This window comes from Anomaloglossus baeobatrachus, chromosome 6 (assembly GCF_048569485.1).
Source record: "Anomaloglossus baeobatrachus isolate aAnoBae1 chromosome 6, aAnoBae1.hap1, whole genome shotgun sequence".
NCBI classification, from domain to species: domain Eukaryota; kingdom Metazoa; phylum Chordata; class Amphibia; order Anura; family Aromobatidae; genus Anomaloglossus; species Anomaloglossus baeobatrachus.
Genome location: NC_134358.1, coordinates 504,874,755 through 504,889,875, shown reverse-complemented (window position 1 = coordinate 504,889,875; position 15,121 = coordinate 504,874,755). Strand labels below are relative to the sequence as shown.

Sequence of the window (15,121 nt, the reverse complement as noted above, 5' to 3'; positions counted from 1 at the left end):
CATTGCGGTACCTAAGCCACTAGGTGTCGCCCCTATGTCTACGTTAATGTCCCCTGTCTGCTGTAAAGTATAATCTGTCAGCAGAGATGCAAAAACACAGGTTGCAGCAGGTCTTTGTTTTCCTGTACCTCCTCTCGTGCCTGTCATACTGCATACAGGCATAGAAAAGACAAGGTCTTTACATGTTGAAGAGTGAGGAAAAGGAAATTCCAGCACCTATAGTAAGGACAGAACGATGATAAAAAGAGCCAATAAAAATAATGCATGGCACATTACAGAGCATGATAATTGGAATGTCTGTTGACCTATTAGACAGTTATGTTTACCATACACAGTTTTAAGGGGTATGTGGCAACAACACCATTCTTCCACTCTGCTTTAAGATAGACACACACACTTTAAGTGCATCAAAATAGCAAAAAATTGAATATAAATCCAACCTAACAAAAAGAAGGGAATTTTGTTTACTTACCGTAAATTCCTTTTCTTCTAGCTCCAATTGGGAGACCCAGACAATTGGGTGTATAGCTTCTGCCTCCGGAGGCCACACAAAGTATTACACTTAAAAGTGTAAAGCCCCTCCCCTTCTGCCTATACACCCCCCGTGCCTCACGGGCTCCTCAGTTTTGGTGCAAAAGCAAGAAGGAGGAAAAGTTATAAATTGGTTTAAAGTAAATTCAGTCCGAAGAAATTTCGGAGAACTCAAACCATTGAACATGAACAACATGTGTACACAAAGAACAACAGCCCGAAGGGAACAGGGGGGGTGCTGGGTCTCCCAATTGGAGCTAGAAGAAAAGGAATTTACGGTAAGTAAACAAAATTCCCTTCTTCTTTGTCGCTCCATTGGGAGACCCAGACAATTGGGACGTGCAAAAGCAGTCCCTGGGTGGGTAAAGTAAAACCTCGAAATAGAGCCGTAAAACGGCCCCTTCCTACAGGTGGGCAACCGCCGCCTGAAGGACTCGCCTACCTAGGCTGGCATCTGCCGAAGCATAGGTATGCACCTGATAGTGTTTCGTGAAAGTGTGCAGGCTCGACCAGGTAGCTGCCTGACACACCTGCTGAGCCGTAGCCTGGTGCCGCAAAGCCCAGGACGCACCCACGGCTCTGGTAGAATGGGCCCTTAGCCCTGAGGGAACCGGAAGCCCAGAAGATCGGTAAGCTTCGAGAATAGGTTCCTTGATCCACCGAGCCAGGGTTGATTTGGAAGCCTGTGACCCTTTACGCTGGCCAGCGACAAGGACAAAGAGTGCATCCGAGCGGCGCAGGGGCGCCGTACGAGAAATATAGAGTCTGAGTGCTCTCACCAGATCTAACAAGTGCAAATCCCTTTCACATTGGTGAACTGGATGAGGACAAAAAGAGGGTAAGGAGATATCCTGATTGAGATGAAAGGGGGATACCACCTTAGGAAGAAATTCCGGAACCGGACGCAGAACCACCTTGTCCTGGTGAAACACCAGGAAAGGGGCTTTGCATGACAGCGCTGCTAGCTCAGACACTCTCCGAAGTGATGTGACTGCTACTAGGAAGGCCACTTTCTGCGAAAGGCGTGAGAGAGGAATATCCCTCATTGGCTCGAAAGGTGGTTTCTGAAGAGCCATCAGCACCCTGTTCAGATCCCAGGGTTCTAACGGCCGCTTGTAAGGAGGGACTATGTGACAAACCCCCTGCAGGAACGTGCGTACCTGTGGAAGTCTGGCTAGGCGCTTCTGAAAGAACACAGAGAGCGCTGAGACTTGTCCCTTAAGGGAGCCGAGCGACAAACCTTTTTCCAATCCGGATTGAAGGAAGGAAAGAAAAGTGGGCAAGGCAAATGGCCAGGGAGAAAAACCCTGATCAGAGCACCAAGATAAGAATATCCTCCACGTCCTGTGGTAGATCTTGGCGGACGTTGGTTTCCTAGCCTGTCTCATAGTGGCAATGACCTCTTGAGATAACCCCGAAGACGCTAGGATCCAGGACTCAATGGCCACACAGTCAGGTTGAGGGCCGCAGAATTCAGATGGAAAAACGGTCCTTGAGACAGCAAGTCTGGTCGGTCTGGTAGTGCCCACGGTTGTCCCACCGTGAGATGCCACAGATCCGGGTACCACGACCTCCTCGGCCAGTCTGGAGCGACGAGGATGGCGCGGCGGCAGACGGACCTGATCTTGCGTAACACTCTGGGCAACAGTGCCAGAGGAGGAAACACATAAGGGAGTTGAAACTGCGACCAATCCTGAACTAAGGCGTCTGCCGCCAGAGCTCTGTGATCTTGAGACCGTGCCATGAATGTCGGGACCTTGTGGTTGTGCCGGGACGCCATTAGGTCGACGTCCGGCATCCCCCAGCGGCAACAGATCTCCTGAAACACGTCCGGGTGAAGGGACCATTCCCCTGCGTCCATGCCCTGGCGACTGAGAAAGTCTGCTTCCCAGTTTTCTACGCCCGGGATGTGAACTGCGGATATGGTGGAGGCTGTGGCTTCCACCCATAGCAGAATCCGCCGGACTTCCTGGAAGGCTTGCCGACTGCGTGTTCCGCCTTGGTGGTTGATGTATGCCACCGCTGTGGAGTTGTCCGACTGAATTCGGATCTGCTTGCCTTCCAGCCACGGCTGGAACGCCTTCAGGGCAAGATACACTGCCCTTATCTCCAGAACATTGATCTGAAGTGAGGACTCTGGCTGAGTCCAAGTACCCTGAGCCCTGTGGTGGAGAAAGACCGCTCCCCACCCTGACAGGCTCGCGTCCGTCGTGACCACAGCCCAGGATGGGGGCAGGAAGGATTTCCCCTTCGACAGAGAAGTGGGAAGAAGCCACCACTGAAGGGAAGCCTTGGCTGCCCGAGAAAGGGAGACGTTCCTGTCGAGGGACGTCGACTTCCTGTCCCATTTGCGGAGAATGTCCCATTGAAGTGGACGCAGATGAAACTGCGCAAAAGGAACTGCCTCCATTGCTGCTACCATCTTCCCTAGGAAGTGCATGAGGCGCCGCAAGGGGTGTGACTGGCCTTGAAGGAGAGATTGCACCCCTGTCTGTAGTGAACGCTGTTTGTCCAGCGGAAGCTTCACTATCGCTGAGAGAGTATGAAACTCCATGCCAAGATATGTCAGTGATTGGGCCGGTGTCAGATTTGACTTTGGAAAATTGATGATCCACCCGAAACTCTGGAGAGTCTCTATAGCAATGCTCAGGCTGTGTTGGCATGCCACTTGAGAGGTTGCCTTGACAAGCAGATCGTCTAAGTAAGGGATCACCGAGTGTCCCTGAGAGTGCAGAACTGCTACTACTGTTGCCATGACCTTGGTGAAGACCCGTGGGGCTGTCGCCAAGCCGAAAGGCAGTGCCACGAACTGAAGGTGTTCGTCCCCTATGGCGAAACGCAGGAAGCGCTGATGCTCTTGAGCAATCGGTACGTGGAGATAAGCATCTTTGATGTCGATTGATGCTAGGAAATCTCCCTGGGACATTGAGGCGATGACGGAGCGGAGCGATTCCATCCGGAACCGCCTGGTTTTTACATGTTTGTTGAGCAGCTTTAGGTCCAGAACAGGACGGAAGGATCCGTCCTTTTTCGGCACCACGAACAAGTTGGAGTAAAAACCGTGACCCTGTTGCTGAAAAGGAACAGGGATCACCACTCCTTCTGCCTTCAGAGTGCATACCGCCTGAAGAAGAGCATCGGCTCGCTTGGGGGGCGGAGATGTTCTGAAGAACCGAGTCGGAGGACGAGAGTTGAACTCTATCCTGTAACCGTGAGACAGAATGTCTCTCACCCAACGGTCTTTTACCTGTGGCAGCCAGGTGTCGCAAAAGCGGGAGAGCCTGCCACCGACCGAGGATGCGGTGTGAGGAGGCCGTAAGTCATGAGGAAGCCGCCTTGGTAGCGGCACCTCCGGCGGTCTTTTTAGGACGTGACTTAGACCGCCATGAATCGGAGTTCCTCTGATCCTTCTGAGGCCTTTTGGACGAGGAGAATTGAGACCTGCCCGCGGACCGAAAGGACCGAAACCTCGATTGTACCTTCCGTGGTTGAGGTCTGTTTGGTTTGGACTGGGGTAAGGACGAGTCCTTTCCCTTGGATTGTTTAATGATTTCATCCAATCGCTCACCAAACAGACGGTCGCCAGAAAATGGCAAACCGGTTAAGAACTTTTTGGAAGCAGAGTCTGCCTTCCATTCACGTAGCCACATGGCCCTGCGGACTGCCACCGAATTGGCGGATGCTACCGCCGTACGGCTCGCAGAGTCCAGGACAGCATTAATGGCGTAGGACGCAAACGCCGACGCCTGAGAGGTTAAGGACACCACTTGCGGAGCAGACGTACGTGTGACTGCATTAATCTGCGCATGACAAGCTGAGATAGCTTGGAGTGCCCATACGGCTGCGAATGCTGGAGCAAAAGACGCGCCGATAGCTTCATAGATGGATTTCAACCAGAGCTCCATCTGTCTGTCAGTGGCATCCTTGAGTGAAGCCCCATCTTCCACTGCAACTATGGATCTAGCCGCCAGTCTGGAGACTGGAGGATCCACCTTGGGACACTGAGCCCAGCCCTTGACAACCTCAGGGGGGAAGGGATAACGTGTATCCTTAAGGCGCTTGGAAAAACGCTTATCTGGACAAGCTCGGTGTTTCTGGACTGCCTCTCTGAAGTCAGAGTGATCCAGAAACATACTCAATGTACGCTTGGGAAACCTGAAACGGAATTTCTCCTGCTGAGAAGCTGACTCCTCAATTGGAGGAGCTGGGGGAGAAATATCCAACACCTGATTGATGGTCGCTATAAGGTCATTCACTATGGCGTCACCTTCAGGTGTATCTAGGTTGAGAGCGGCCTCAGGATCAGAATCCTGATCTGCTACCTCCGCTTCATCATCCAGAGAGTCCTCCTGCTGAGACCCCGAACAGTGTGATGAAGTCGAGGGAATTTCCCAGCGAGCCCGCTTAGGCGGTCTGGGACTGCGGTCCGTGTCAGAGACCTCACCCTTGCACCTATGGGTCACCCCAGGAGCACTTTGCTGCTCCAACTGAGGGGGGCCTGGGGTCAATGATTCAACAGTGCCCGTGGCCTGAGTCACCGGTCTGGACTGTAAGGCTTCTAGTATCTTAGCAGACCATTTATCCATACTCTCAGACAGTTTGTCAGCAAATACTGCAAACTCCGTCCCTGTCACCTGGACAGTGGTAGCAGGTGGTTCCACCTGGGCCACCAGTAGCAGAGGCTCCGGCTGAGTAAGTGCCACAGGGGCCGAGCATTGCACACAATGAGGATCGGTGGAACCTGCCGGTAGTATAGCCGCACATGAGGTACAGGTTGCAAAGTAAGCCTGTGCTTTGGCACCCTTGCTTTTTGCGGACGACATGCTGTTGTCTCCTCTGAGTACAATCCAGGAGGGTATATAGCCAAAAATCAACAGTGCGACCGTACAGTGTAAATGTATAGCATATAAGCATATATATATATGTACACTTCGGCACTCAGTGGGGCCAGCACCCAGGTGCTGCTTACCGACCGCTCAAAGCGGTTGTGTGATCACCAGATTCCCTGCCTGGGCCTCCCAGAGCCGTGTTGTCTCTCCTCTCCAGCGTCAGAAGTGCTGACAGGAATGGCTGCCGGCGTTCTGTGGGGAGGAGGGGGCCGTGGGCGTGCCCCAGAAAGTGCGGGAATCTGATGCCCCACTGTGCTGAGTGAGGGGGGAGGAGGATACAAAGTATGCTCCAGCCCTCAGCGCTGACGTCCTGTGCAGCGTCCCGCCCTTCCCCTGACTGGCAGGCCTGGGGGCGGGAATATGCGATACTAGGCCGCAAAAGCCGGGGACTAAAGTTATAAGCGCGGCCGGCAAATAAGCGCGGCCGGCGCGGTAGTCCCCGGCGCACTAACACACCCAGCAGTGCTGCAGTGTGTATGGCACAAGCGCTCCATGCGCGGTCCCCCAGGGGGACACAGAGTACCTCACAGTAGCAGGGCCTTGTCCCTGACGATACCCGGCTCCTGTCCAGCAGATTCCCCAGGGGCTGCGGAGGGAGCACGGTCCCAGTGCCTGGAGACCGATTAGGATCCCACTTCACCCAGAGCCCATTAAGGGATGGGGAAGGAAAACAGCATGTGGCTCCTGCCTATGTACCCGCAATGGGTACCTCAACCTTAACAGCACCGCCGACCAGAGTGGGGTTAGAAGGGAGCATGCTGGGGGCCCTGTTATGGGCCCTCTTTTCTTCCATCCGACATAGTCAGCAGCTGCTGCTGACTAAGATGTGGAGCTATGCGTGGATGTCAGCCTCCTTCGCACAAAGCATAAAAACTGAGGAGCCCGTGAGGCACGGGGGGTGTATAGGCAGAAGGGGAGGGGCTTTACACTTTTAAGTGTAATACTTTGTGTGGCCTCCGGAGGCAGAAGCTATACACCCAATTGTCTGGGTCTCCCAATGGAGCGACAAAGAAAATAAAAATTATATAATATATATATATATATATATATATATATACATATATATATATATATATATATACATATATATATATATATATATATATATATATATATATATATATATATATATATATATATATATATATATATATATACATACATACATATACAGACTAATGGTCAGAAATATCCTAATCTATGACTGACATTGGACACCTTCAGCCAGAAGCACTGAATAGCCTGCAATGGAGCTTACACAAGTGAGCTCTTGATTTGTGTAATGCCATATTATTATTATTATTATTATTATTTATTATTATAGCGCCATTTATTCCATGGCGCTTTACAAGTGAAAGAGGGTATACGTACAACAATCATTAACAGTACAAGACAGACTGGTATAGGAGGAGAGAGGACCCTGCCCGCGAGGGCTCACAGTCTACAGGGAATGGGTGATGGTACAATAGGTGAGGACAGAGCTGGTTGCGCAGTGGTCTACTGGGCTGAGGGCTATTGTAGGTTGTAGGCTTGTTGGAAGAGGTGGGTCTTGAGGTTCCTCTTGAAGCTTTCCACGGTAGTGGAGAGTCTGATGTGCTGAGGTAGAGCGTTCCAGAGTATGGGGGATGCACGGGAGAAATCTTGTACACGATTGTGGGAAGAGGAAATAAGAGAGGAGCAGAGAAGGAGATCTTGTGAGGATCTAAGGTTGCGTGCAGGTAGGTACTGGGAGACTAGGTCACAGATGTAGGGAGGAGACAGGTTGTGCATGGCTTTGTATGTCATGGTTAATGTTTTGAACTGGAGTCGTTGGGCGATGGGAAGCCAGTGAAGGGATTGGCAGAGTGGCGAGGCTGGGGAGTAGCGAGGGGAGAGGTGGATTAAGCGGGCTGCAGAGTTTAGGATATAAAAGAATAAACCTTTTCAATGGTGATATATGGCTGGTAAATAGATGTAACAAGGTTGTAATATTAGATAAGTGTTGGCTGAGCTAATCAAATTAAAGGGAACCTGTCAGGTGCAATATGCACACAGCACCATGAGCAGTTCTGGGTGTATATTGCTAATCCCTGCCTAACCGTCCCTGTATCTAGTAGCATAGATAAAGATATCCTTAGAAAAAGGTATGTATAAAGATCCCATATGATATGCTAATGAGACCAAGGACTAGTCCTCTGGGCGTTCGTCCCCTCGGCTAGTTGGCCCCCTTAGCAAGCAAGCATGCCCCTGTAGGTGTGCTAACATGCTAATGAATGTGCAGCGGCAGAGGATGATCTCACTCACCTCTCCACTGCCATCTCATCCAACTTTTGGATTTCGGCTCAGTGCGCATGATCACAGTCTTTGGGTCATGCGCACTATATGAGTTTGAAGCCAGGATGTGTACACACGGCTTCATAACGCGCCTGACTGAAAGTCTGGGATTATGCACACTGAGCTGAAATCCAAAAGTCGGACGCGATGGCGACGGAGAGGTGAGTGAGATCATCCTCTGTTGCTGCGTATTCATTAGCATGTTAGCACACCCACAGAGGCATGCTTACATGCTACGGGGGCCGACTAGCCAAGGGAACTAACGCCCAGAGGACTAGTCCTTGGTTTCATTATCATATCATATGGGATCTTTAGAAATACTTTTTCTAAAGATCTCTTTATGTGTGCTACTATAAGCAGGGACAGTTAGGCAGGGATTAGCAATATGCACCCAGTACTGTTCATGGTTCTGGGTGCATATTGCAGCTGACAGGTTCACTTTAAGTGAAACTGGATGACCATAAATACAGTATATAGAATGGGTCAAGTATTCCAAATAGCTAATGGTTTGCTAAATTACAGCAGCTAATACAGAATTCAGTGGCTGGAGAAAAACTTCGATAACGCTCAATTTGGAGGATCCCTACAACATAACATTTCATTGAGTATGTAGGGTTCGGTCACTTACAACAGTGGTGACCATTTTGCTGATATCGTCGTCCTCATCCTCAGAGTCACTGGTAAGCTCCTGATGATTGGCAATACTGGAGACTGGTAACTGAGAGAGAAATGATTGCAATACCCTCAGGTATACAAGCATCCCCTCTTCTGTTAAGGTGCCTGAAATGAAAAACCAAGGACACCAATGTGTTATATTGTATCATATTGTATTTCTATCTGTACAGTTAAAACACAGAAACCGATGTGCAGCGTGATGAGGCTCAGTGGTGATCACTTTACAGCACTGGGTTCTTGGCTGAAAAAGGACAACATCCCCAAAGAGTTTGTATCTTCTCTCCTTGTCTGTGGAAGGTCTCCTCCATGTATTCTGTCTCACCCCCCCCACTCCAAAAATATACTGTACTGATCGGGGAATTGAGACGGTGAGCCCCATTAGGGACAGAAATAACAATGGCTGGAAAGTGCTGCAGGATACCTTACTACTATCTGAGCGAGCCACATAAAAGAAAATTGGCTCTACCAAAATCTGTAGGTTGAGCTGGCTTGTGTCCAAGTCATCTCAGGTAATTCATTTGCGAGATCCACAATGAATTATAGGATAGTATAATGTTAGCTCATACTTCATATGTAGCAGCTAATGTCCACAAGATAACAAGATGAAATCTGCGTTAAGGCCTAAGGCGGGATTTGCACGTTGCGACATCGCAAGCTGATGCTGCGATGTCGCACGCGATAGTCCCCGCCCCCATCGCAGGTACGATATCTTGTGATAGCTGGCGTAGCGAAAATTATCGCTACGCCAGCTTCACATGCACTCACCTGCCCTGCGACCGTCGCTCTGGCCGGCGACCCGACTCCTTCCTAAGGGGGCGGGTCGTGCGGCATCATAGCGACGTCACACGGCCAATAGGAGCGGAGGGGCGGAGATGAGCGGGATGTAAACATCCCGCTCACCTCCTTCCTTCCGCATATCCTACGGAAGCCGCGGTGACGCCGGTAGGAGATGTTCCTCGCTCCTGCGACTTCACACACAGCGATGTGTGCTGCCGCAGGAGCGAGGAACAACATCGGACCGTCGCGTCAGCGTCATTATGGATTATGCCGACGCTGCACCGATGATACGATTACGACGCTTTTGCGCTCGTTAATCGTATCATCTAGGCTTTACACACTACGATGTCGCATGCGATGCCAGATGTGCGTCACTTTCAATTTGACCCCACCGACATCGCACCTGCGATGTCGTAGTGTGCAAAGCCCGCCTAAGACACACGGCATGAAAATTGGAACGAGTGGTATATCGCATTCCACTCGGACCAATATTAGCCTGTGTGTCAGCACCCATGAGCGATTATTTTCTCAGCTCCAATCGGACCGAAAAAACAATCGCAGCATGCTGCGACTGTAATGCGAGACTCTCTCTCGCACGCATTGAAGTCTATGGGGCGAGAGAAAGATCGCACTGCACTCGCATTACACCAGTGTACCGTGAGTGCAGAGCGAGAATGGCGATAGCCGGCTACGGAAAAGAGAGGGAGATAAATCCCTCCCTCCCCTCCTCCGTGCTGGCCTGCCCCTCCTCAGCTCCAGCCCACCCTTCCTCAGTGCCGACCCGTCCCCCGCAGCTGAGGTCCGATCGCATGATCGGACCTCAGTCAAAGCGACACTCGGCTCCCGCTGTGTTGCTAGCGTGAGCCGAGTGTCATGCGAGGATCGCATTAGTCCCCGTGTCGCCCTGGCCTAATACAAACAAAATTGCAGATACTCTTGTGAAAAAAAATAAATTATATATTATATTATATACTATACACACATACACAGCTCTGTCAAAAATAACCACTGCAAAATGTTCAGTCTTTCTGATTTTTCTCTTTATAGGTATATTTTTGAGTAAAATGTAAATGGTTCTTTTATTCTATACACTACTGACGTCGTCTCCGAACTTCCAAGCAATGAATTTTGTATTTATTTTCTAAAAATGAGAAATGGTCAAAATAACAGAAAAATGCATTGCTTTCATACCTCAAATAATGAAAAGAACACAAGTTCATAATCATTTGGAAACAACAATACTAATAATGTTTTAACTCAGGAAGAGTTCAGAAATCAATATTTTGTGGAATAACCATGATTGTTAGGGCTCTTCTCCACTTGCGATTTTCTTGTGTGAGTGCAATCAGATAAAAAAAATCGGATCGCACTCGCACCAGAGTTAAGCATTGAGGCCGTGTCCTCTTGCTATTTTAATGGCACGACTCGTGCTCTCGGTGAAATTGCAGCATGCTGCGATATGCACCGAGTCTCAGCTCTCGCACCCCCATGCAAGCCTATGGGAGCGAGAAAAAATTCAGAATACGGGTGGCATGTGCATGTCATACAGATGGCACACGCATGTCACACGGATCCTTGACACTTGCATACAGCATCGGACTGGCTACCAGAGGAATCTCCAGTAAGACCAGTCCTGGCCGCGGTTACATGTACTGAACTCTGGAGCTTTCATCTGAGCTCCGGAGTGCAGCCTGAACAGCGAGCGCCGAGTGATTGATTCCCTGGCAATTGCTGGTCAGTTTATGACAGCTGTAGACAGACCAGGCTGAACTCTGGAGCTCAGGTGACACCTCCGGAGTTCAGTGCAGGTAACAGCGGCCAGGACTGGTATTACTAGAGATTCCTCCGGTAGCCAGTCTGACGCTGCTTGCATAAACACTCACATAGCACTCGCATGACGCTCGCATGTCATACGGATGCTATGTGAGGAAAAAAAAAAAAAAACACTGTACGCAGACCACACGCAGGACACTCGACTCACATTTGTAGCCGAGTATCGCTGTGATTTTTTACACGCAAGTGAAGAAGAGCCCTTAGTCACAGCTTTCTTGCGTCTTGGCATGTTTTCCACCAGTCTTTCACACTTCTTTAGGGTGACCTTATGCCACTCCTGGCGCAAAAATGTAATCAGTTCTTCTTTGTTTGATGGGTTGTGACTATCCATCTTCCTCTTGATTATATTCTAGAGGTTTTCAATGGGGTTCAGGTCTGGAGATTGAGCTAACCATGACAGGGCTTTGATGTTGTGGTTCTTCATCCATACATTGATTGACCTAGCTTTGTGGCATGGCACATTGTCCTGCTGGAAAAAAGTCCTCAAAGTTGAGGAACAGAAGGAAGCAATCGTTTTTCCAGGATAACCTTGTATGCGGCTTGATTCCTACATCTTTCGCAAAGATGTTTGTTGAATTTTCTTTATCTAATTTTCAGATTTGCCCAACACCTGGTCGTCTAGCGGTTAGACAGAGACCTGGAGAGGCGTACAAGGCACAGTGTCTTGCACCCACTGTGAAATTTGGTGGAGGATCGGTGATGATCTGGGGATGCTTCAGCAAGAATGGAATTGGGCAAGTTAATCTTTGCGAAGGACATATGGATCAAGCCGCATACAAGGTTATCCTGGAAAAACGTTTCTTCCCTGAGGTGCTAGAGCAAGCGGGCGACGTGACTGACCGTATGTGACCAATGGAAATGAAGGAAAATAACATTCTAATGTATGACTTACTCAGGTATGTTTCCCCAACTGTAAGCACAAAATAGAAAAGCCAAGGGGTCTGGTCACATCTCAGTGGGCGATGCCTCTGCTCCTCTAGTAAAGCGTTCAGGAACAGCTCATAGGGGAAAGAGGTGTGCGCGTCCGCCAGCGCTGGAATGATGAAGTGGAAGATCTGATCCGTGTAAGGTGCGGCCAGAAATTCTCTGGTAAAGGCGGAGAAAACCTGTTGCCTGAAACAATAAGATTGTATTTAGGGAGAAAGTATTTAGTTGATTAGACATAAAATGAAAAAGTAATCAATTAAAGGGGTATTCTGCCTTTGCTCACTTCCACATCAAGTCATGTCTGACTGTACAGGGACATGGTCTGACCATTCCTTATCTCCTGGGCAGGGTAGTAAAAAAAAAAAAAAAAAGAAGTACAAAGATATTACTACATAGGATCAAAATTGTTGCATTCTGTGAGGTAAAACATTTCCTTGCCTGTTTGTAAGCAATGTGTTACCTTAAAAGGGGTGGTTCACCACTCTGCAGTAGTAACCACATCCCTGCAAAACTGATAGGGAAGGCTTTTTCTAAATACCTGGATCAGCCAATTCTGCCTGTGAGCGGCGCTATTGTGGTCCACTCATCACCATGAAGTGACATGAAGTGACAGAGCTCCATGACCTCTGGGATCTGGTCAACTTCCAGTGGATCTGACATCACCGCGTCTTCCGGAATGACTGGCTGTGGGCGGTGTTTCACTGCTTATCAGAGCCCAGCGTCACAGCACAGCATGTCAGGCACTCTCCTTCAATGTAGAGCGCTGCAAGCAAGAGCGATGCTGGGCTGTGACGAGCGATGAAACTCTGCCCTCTGCTGAGAAATCAAGCTTTGAAGCCACATACATGTATAAATCAAAGTGTATTGAGGAGAAAGAGAGGGGTCGGACACGCCCCCAATGCACTTCTATGCTCATTTGCATGTGGTTTGATGGCTTGATATCTCAGCACTAACAATGCAACATGAAGTGACCGTAGATTATAATGACCCCTTGCTATCTGACCATCTGATGATACACTGATCAAAATCCTAAATTTTAATCACAACCTAGTAATTACAGGCTTTGGAAAAGTTGACCGCGTCCAGGGACGGCGCTGGCAAAACTGCAAATTAAATTAAGAATAATAATTCCTTTGATGAAATTGGCATTGCCAGAAAGCTGCCGAGCGCTGCCTTAGATACACAGAACGTATGTCTCTTAATCTTCTACTCTAAAGTAATCAGTATAAATTGTGCGGCGTTTCAGGAGACGTAAAACATGGGGATTACGCATCATTAATATAACTTCCAAGATTAACGTTAAAGGAGGTTCAAGCACAAGAAAATGCAAATTCACAGAATGGCAGCGGGAATGACTTTCTCAGTCTATGCAAAGAAGGATAAATCATAGCCCGGGAACGGCTGAAAACAAGCCCCGTCCTCAAGGTCAGATCAGAAAATCAATTCCTCATTTACAAATACTTTCTCATCTGCAGACTATCGCGCAGAATGAAGTCGCACATTCCGGATGTCTGCAAAGACAGCACGATCCTTCTGTAAAACCAGATGTCTTGAAGGGTCCAGCTATGGTAAGATCCACCGTCAGGAGGCAGGTGCAGGCAGTCACACGTTTCCTCTGAAGCTTTTCAGGAGCACACCATTCCCCCCCCGGCCCCCCATCTCCTTGGTATTGGGGTACTCCTGTTTGATTGACAGTTCAAATCAGCAGCATAGTCTTGTTGCTTGCCTACAATGTGTGCTCTCTGACACTGCTTTGCCTCTGCTCCGCAATAGCATGTTGAGATCAGCAGCCAGGATCAGAGCACAGCAGCCATCCCGCCCGTGCTCAGAGCAGTGCTTACAATTTCACCACAAAAGCGCTTCTAAGCACTGCTCATGTACAGTCTGTCCCTGATACAACAAGCAGTAAAAAGTAAAACTAAAGATTTGTCGAGGTCAGGGACAATTTTCAATAACAAGTTGCTTGTTTTTACAATAACCCTTTAAAAGAGAACCTGTCAGCAGATTTGGGGCCTATAAGCTGCGGCCACCATCAGTGGGCTCTTATATACAGCATTCTCTGGTGCCAGCGCTTCCTCTTTCGGCCATCTTCGTCCTCCTTCTGTAGACTGTGTGCATGATGCGTCCTAAGTCATATACACTCGCCAGTCCCGCGCAGGCACACTACAATACTTTGATCTGCCCTGCTCAGGACCTGAATGCCGGAGAGTGTAGATGACATAGGACGCGTCATGCACCCAGGCTTCAGAAGAAGAACGACAAAGATGGCCAAAAGAGGAGGCGCTCATATGACCCAACTCCACCGCAGCGAGCGTTTAGGTGAGTATTATAAAGTCATTTTTACGTTCTACACAGTGGCCTGGGCTCTTATATACAGCATGTTATAATACCGTATATAAGAGCCCACTGGTGGTGGCTGCAGCTTATAGGCCCCAAATCTGGTGACAGATTCCGTTTAAATGTAGGTACCAAGTGCACCACATTCTATCGTGTTACTAAACCAGAAAGAAGCAGCCGACACTGCAGGACATCAAGTGTGCACGTTATCATCCAAGACAATAGTTCTGCCCCTCCATGGAGTCATTTTCAGCCCATCTGCCCTAAACTCTAAATAAGGACTGTTCAGTTGGATCATCCCCTTTAAAGATGCATTTAGACGGGCCGAGAATTGGTTCCCAACGGTTTTCAATTATAGACCATCACTGCTCATATGTTTGCTGAGTAGATCATTTATGCCAGCATAAAAATCATTATTGGCATCACATTACTACATGTACACAGGGGATGTGCTGCCAAACATGTGATGATGTATGGGGACAGAACGACCGTATGAACGACTGTTCTGTACGTCGCCCAAATAAAGAAGCCGAGTGCTGACCAACTGGTACAAAGTCAACCGGCGCTCATCAATAGGCAAAGGTTGGCTCATCAAAATGTGCCTTAAGAAACCCTGGATGAGCAAAGACTTGAGACGCATCCCACCAATTATCTAATAATGGTCAATGGTAACACCCCAAGGAAAACAAAGTTTAACAGGTCATATTCCCACCTCTTCAACCCCAAATTCCCAACACATCAAACATACATTTCTAGAGAAGAACATAAGAACAAACAGCTGAAAGAACAAGGGTCTGAGAAGAGAGAACTAATGAGTATTAGCCAAAAAGACGTGTCTA

At 48.8% G+C, this 15,121-nt stretch overlaps 1 protein-coding gene across 1 annotated transcript in view; it reads right to left on the bottom strand.

The window, feature by feature from the left end:
- Positions 1 to 15,121, bottom strand: part of UBE3C (ubiquitin protein ligase E3C) — a 175,560-nt gene that overhangs the window by 121,389 nt on the left and 39,050 nt on the right. The window contains exons 9-10 of the mRNA XM_075315445.1: positions 11,911 to 12,131; positions 8,362 to 8,513 (exon numbers count right to left, since the gene is read on the bottom strand). Of these exons, the coding sequence (XP_075171560.1) occupies positions 8,362 to 8,513; positions 11,911 to 12,131 (373 nt within the window). The remainder of the gene's footprint in view (positions 1 to 8,361; positions 8,514 to 11,910; positions 12,132 to 15,121) is intronic.